The 5,811-nt window shown below is 38.0% G+C and overlaps 1 protein-coding gene across 1 annotated transcript in view; it reads left to right on the forward strand.

Moving 5' to 3' along the window:
• The window catches only part of LOC123960580 (GTPase IMAP family member 8-like), an 11,509-nt gene extending 10,282 nt beyond the window's left edge, over positions 1 to 1,227 (forward strand). Inside the window, exon 7 of the mRNA XM_046035400.1 lies at positions 133 to 1,227. Within this exon, the coding sequence (XP_045891356.1) occupies positions 133 to 1,053 (921 nt within the window). The 3' untranslated portion in view covers positions 1,054 to 1,227. The remainder of the gene's footprint in view (positions 1 to 132) is intronic.
• Positions 1,228 to 5,811: the final 4,584 nt, after the last annotated feature.

The raw sequence follows: 5,811 nt of genomic DNA on the forward strand, positions 1-5,811 counted from the left end.
ACCAATGAGATGCTGCAAGAGGCCGAGGCAGCTATAAAGAAAGAAATGGAGAGAATCCTGAAGGAGAAGGAAGAAGAGATGAAGAGAGAGAGGGAGGAACTTCAAGGAAAACATGAGGAGGAAATGCAAGAGGTGCAAAGAAGAATGGAAGAACAGAGAGCAGAAATTGAAAATGAGCGAAAACTGAGACAAAAAGAACTTGAAGAAAAGGAGGAGAAGATAAAGAAGGAACGTGAGGAGAGAAAGAGAGAACAGGAAATGAGAGACGAAGAAAAAAGGAAGAGAAAACAACAGGAAGAAATTCAACGACAGGAGTGGGAACAAAAAGTTGAAGCTTTGGAGCAAAATATAAGATCAGAGTCAGAAACAAAGGAAACCATTGACAGAAAGCTGAAGGAGAGCAGAGAAGAGATGAGAAAAGAACGAGAGAACTGGGAGAAAACACAAAGAGAATGGTGGAAAAAACGAAAACAGGACGAAAAGAGACGACAGAAGGAACAAACCAGACTTAGAAAGAATCAAGAACAATTTGAACAGGAAAGAGAAAATGATGAAAAGAAAAGAAAGGAAGAGGACAGAATAAGGAAGGAACAAGAGGAAAAAGAGAAAAAAGACATTGAGGAGAACTATAAGAAGAAAATGGATAATCTGAAGAAGACTTATGAAGAGGAGGCCAGACAGAAAGCTGAAGAGTTTAATGAATTCAAAGAGAAATACAGAAAGGAGTTTGCAGCTCAGAAGAAACAGCATGAGGAAGAAATGAAAGAGAAAGATGATCAATATGACTTCTTAAAGGCACTTTCAGCTCACAAAGAAAGTAAAAGGATGGAGAAACATCAACAAGAAATCAATGACTTAGTGAAATGTGTGACCAAAAAGAGGGAAAATCTGAAAAAAATTAATTGCTTATTGGAAAAACAGGAACAAGAAATGAAGATTGTGAAAAATGAGGAGGAACAGAAAATTCTACAGGAAGCACATGAAAACCAAATAAGTGACCTGTTACAGGAACTTATTAATCAAGTCGACGCATCAAGCTGTTCCATTTTATGAGGAAGTGTTTCATGTAAACGCCTCGTCGACAGGTTTCATTTGGTTTCAATAACTGAACTTTTAAAGAAGCAGAGATTTCATTGTGATATTTTACAGTGTGTTTTTTCAGCGATGTGATGTATACCATGGCCACCCATAGGAATAATTTACTCGGGGGACGCTGGGGACGCTGGACACGTCCCCCTCACATTTGTAAAAAAACATAATGAAAAATTTCTTGCAAAAAGAAATGTTACATAACAGATGAAAATGCTTTGAGAAAGTTTGATTTGCACAATAAAAGTTTTGATGCAATATAAATGAAGAAGAAAAAAACGTGCATTGTTCAAACAAACTGCTGATTACTGGATAATATTCCATTATATTTTTGTATTTTGAATTGTCACCTAATTTGGCATACTTTGAATAGCCAAATTAAGTGTTTAATGCTCAAAGGTCCTCATGTATTTCAACAATAAATATTTCTTCAAAATAGTGTTAAATTATCTTCTCGTCTTGTTCTCATGAACCCAATATTGTGCATTATCACGTCTGGGGAGCTCAGTGTATCGTCCCATCCCTAATCTGAGTCCTTATGTCCCCAACACTTTTCAACACAATGTGATGCCCTTGTGGCTACAATAACAGACAGCAGCTTAGTAAAGAAAGTCTTCAGCTGAAGCTCTGCTCGCTCATTAGAGATGATCTTTCTTTTCTTTTGAATATGAGAAAGAACATGATGTTTGTGATGGAAGTGAAATGAAATGTTTAGATGTCATTCACCCTGTTTTCTCTGCAAATCACAAATATAACGAGCCACTCACGGGCCATATCACTTTTTCATTTTTCATAAAATATCACGCCAGGCAGTGAAAAACAAATGTATAACTGATAATGTTGACTTGCAGCAGACTTAATTCTCTTTAAAATAAGATGTATCTTATTCTCAGAGAACATGGGACAGATTCTGAATGTGCAGAAAGTTTTTAACATTAACAGAAAACCTGCTGAAACATAGGTGACAAACCAATGATCTATACATTTAGTAACCACACAATGTTCCGTTTTCTTGACATTCTTCTGCCAAGTCTTCCTCTTCAGATATCTGGGCAAATCAATGAACCACAACTACATATATATATATTTTTTTAAATGTAAATATATGTGCACATATATGTGTAGGCTATATATTTCTTTTTTAGACATTTTCCCCCAGAGTTTTCATATTTTTATGTTAAATATATTAGATACACCATAGTTTGGTGTACTTAAAAATAGTATATTATTACATATACATATTTCAATTTACCCTACAGAATCCTTCTGTGTTGTTTGTTTTTAATCATATATATCCTGATTTGATTTGATATCTTGGCGATGGGGATTTAAATGTGGATCTTTCTTAACTCATCTCTGTCTGCTTGAGTCATCAGTGTTCTCATTCAGCAATGTGAATGAATGTGAAGATCAAAAGTGTGAGTAATTTATTTACAATTTTTCAATATGTGCTTGAAAGTCGAATAATTGATTTTTTTGTTTTTGTTTTTTTGTTCCGTATTGACTGATTTTTACAGTTAGAATATTTGTCTTTGTACGTGTTTGTTTGATTTGATTTCTTTTTCTGGAGTTTTTTCTTTGTTTTTCTTGTTACATTTTCAAATCCACAATCAGTTAAAAGTACACTGTTGTTCCTGAAAATAAACTGAACTAAATATAAAACTTAACTTACCAGGATTCTGTTTCCTGTATCTTTTTGTGAGCTTCTCCTCAGTCCTGAAGCCTCGTAGAGGTCAAACCAACACACAAACTGAGTCAACAGGCTGCTATAAGTTTTTCTTTATCATCGGACTCTTATAGCAACTGACATCTGTCTTATGATTAAAGATTTAAACATCATCATCCTTGACAAAATGTTCAATGGTACAATTTACAGTTCAATTTTGAAGACCTTGAATTTAGAGAGGTATTTAACTCTTTTTAATTTTACTTTATTTATCAGCCAGTGATAGTTACTACTTAGGTTACAGATTAAATTTCAAGATCATGAATGACACATTGCTATAGATTGACCTGTATAATGTATAAGAAAGTATTTTTTTGATAATACTTACCTATTTTACTTGACTAAAGTTTTGCATTCAGGACTTGTACTTGAGTAGCCCATGTATGTAGTATAATAGTCTTTATGTTCAACATTTGGAGGTGCATTTGACAAATGACTTGAGCTATATACATAAAGTTCGATTGATTGATTACCAGTAATGCAATTCCAAATATTACTACATGTCAGATACTTCGACTACAAAAAAAAAAAAATTGCTAAAATCATTCATAAGGTGTCTCTGTTTTTGTCACTACCTGTATGATCACAATCATGACCTTTCAGTTGATGGTTGGTTTCCCTATTTGTGTTTCACTGTTGTCTCCAGCAGGTGGAGCTCTACCATCAACAACTGAAGTTAGTTTGAACCACGCTGTGTAACCAAAGGTGAAGGCAAAGAAACCCTTCAAGATATGTTTTAATAGAGAAAAAGTGTTTCCCTGTGATTATAAATTATATATATATATATATTATATAAGGTTTTTTTGTATTTTCAAAGTACATGGAATTGCACCTTTCAAGTTTCTTGAATATGTCAAAGAATGTTGATGCTAAAACCTCCTGATGGCTGTACAGTTTCTTCTAGTATTCCTACTGCTATCAGCTTAAATAACTAATATTGATACATTTAAACAGGTGAAAATAGAGCTGTCCTCTTAGGCAAAGCTCTTTACTTTCAGCTGACAAGAATTTTAAGATCAACCTGAGCCTGCAGCTGGGGAGGGTCCCAGACTTCATGTCTCATCCCGGTTCTCAAGAAAAAACACCCCAGGGAGCCGGGTGACTTCAGACCAGTGGCAGTGACATCACACATCATGAAGACCTTTGAACGGCTACTGCTACATGTCCTCAGACCCCAGGTTCACCATGCACAAGATCCACTGCAGTTTGGATACCAGGAGAAGGTGGGCGTGGAGGATGCCATCCTCTATCTGCTCCACAGGGCCTCCTCAAGGTGAGCGGCGCTGTGAGAATGCCGTTTTTTGATTTCTCCAGCGCCTTCGACACCATCCGGCCTCTCCTGCTGAGAGACAAGCTGACAGAGATGAGGGTGGACCCACGCTTGGTGACATGGATTACGGACTACCTCACAGAGAGACCACAGTACGTCAGACTGAAGGGCCACATGTCAGACACGGCGGTCAGCAGCACCGGAGCACCACAGGGGACAGTGCTCTCTCCCGTCCTCTTCACCTTGTACACATCTGACTTCCAGTATAACTCCGGGCTCTGCCACATGCAGAAATACTCAGACGATACTGCGATAGTTGGCTGCATCAAGCATGGACAGGAGGAGGAGTACAGGAGCCTGGTAGAAGACTTGGTGCAGGACCAACCATCTGCAGCTGAACCCCTCCAAGACCAAGGAGATGGTGGTGGACTTGAGAAGGAAGAAACCGCATCTCCAACCTGTGTCCATCGAGGGGGTCGATGTGGAGGTGGTCAGGACTTACAAATATCTGGGGCTGCAGCTGGATGACAAGCTGGACTGGACAGCAAATATGGACACTCTCCACAGGAAAGGGCAGAGCCGTCTGTGCTTCCTGAGAAGGCTGGGGTCCTTCAACATCTGCAAAAAACTGCTGCAGATGTTCTAACAGTCTGTGGTGGCCAGCGTCCTCTTCTATGCTGTAGTTTGCTGGGGAGGAAGCAGCAAGAAGAGAGACGCCGGTCGACTGGACAGACTGGTGAGGAGAGCTGGCTCAGTGGTGGGCTCAGAGCTGGACTCTCTAGTGACAGTGGCAGAAAGAAGGACCCTGGACAAACTGCTGTCCATACTGGACAACTGCACAACACCTTCATCGGGCAGAGGAGTGTGTTCAGTGGCAGACTGCTGTCCCAGCCCAGCTCCACCAACAGACTTAAAAACTCTTTCGTCCCCATCAGACTGTGCAACAGCTCCTAGTCATGGCAGGGAGGACTATAGACAAAAGAACAATTTCTACCTCCATCTGCACTGTTTACTGTGGCTACTGTGTTATAAGTTATTTTAATTTTACTTCTATTTTAATATAGGTTTAATGTATATTTAATTGCATGTATGTTTTGTATGCTATCTACAGATCAATATGCTAATGTTAGAGGCGATTATGTGTGTTTTTGAAACAGACAAAGAATTCTTACACATAATTTTTGGGGAGCATCATATAATCAGCCCTGCATTCAAGAACTGGGTATAGTCCGCAAAGTTATTATTTTATTTGTTGTATATGTGTGTATCTACATTAAATAATATAATTACGTTTACTAATATTTAATAATAAAAATTGTAATATAACTTAAAGTTAAATTTACCCCAGGGCCCACTCTTGAATATAAATTTAGATCCAATTACCTAATTTAGTCTCATTAAAATATGCTAAACTATCAATTTGGAACTCTGATTAATAATAAAATTAATAATGCTAACCAATATTACCATCAATATCTAGTAGGTTGAAGGATTGCGTGTGGTTGTGTTTAAGGCCGAATAAAAGTATATGCATGTGATCTGTGTAACGGTGCAAAGTTAGGAGTCAGCACGCAATGACGGTCTATGTGAAGCATAAAATTACTAACATTTAAGCGTTGGCAGGGAACTACAGCAACACAATAACCTCACATTAAACGATCACAGCAATAAACCTCACTGAAAAACCATCACTGCATATACATTGTCCTGTACAACAGTCCTGTGC

The sequence above is a fragment of the Micropterus dolomieu genome, linkage group LG21 (genome assembly GCF_021292245.1).
Source record: "Micropterus dolomieu isolate WLL.071019.BEF.003 ecotype Adirondacks linkage group LG21, ASM2129224v1, whole genome shotgun sequence".
NCBI lineage: Eukaryota > Metazoa > Chordata > Actinopteri > Centrarchiformes > Centrarchidae > Micropterus > Micropterus dolomieu.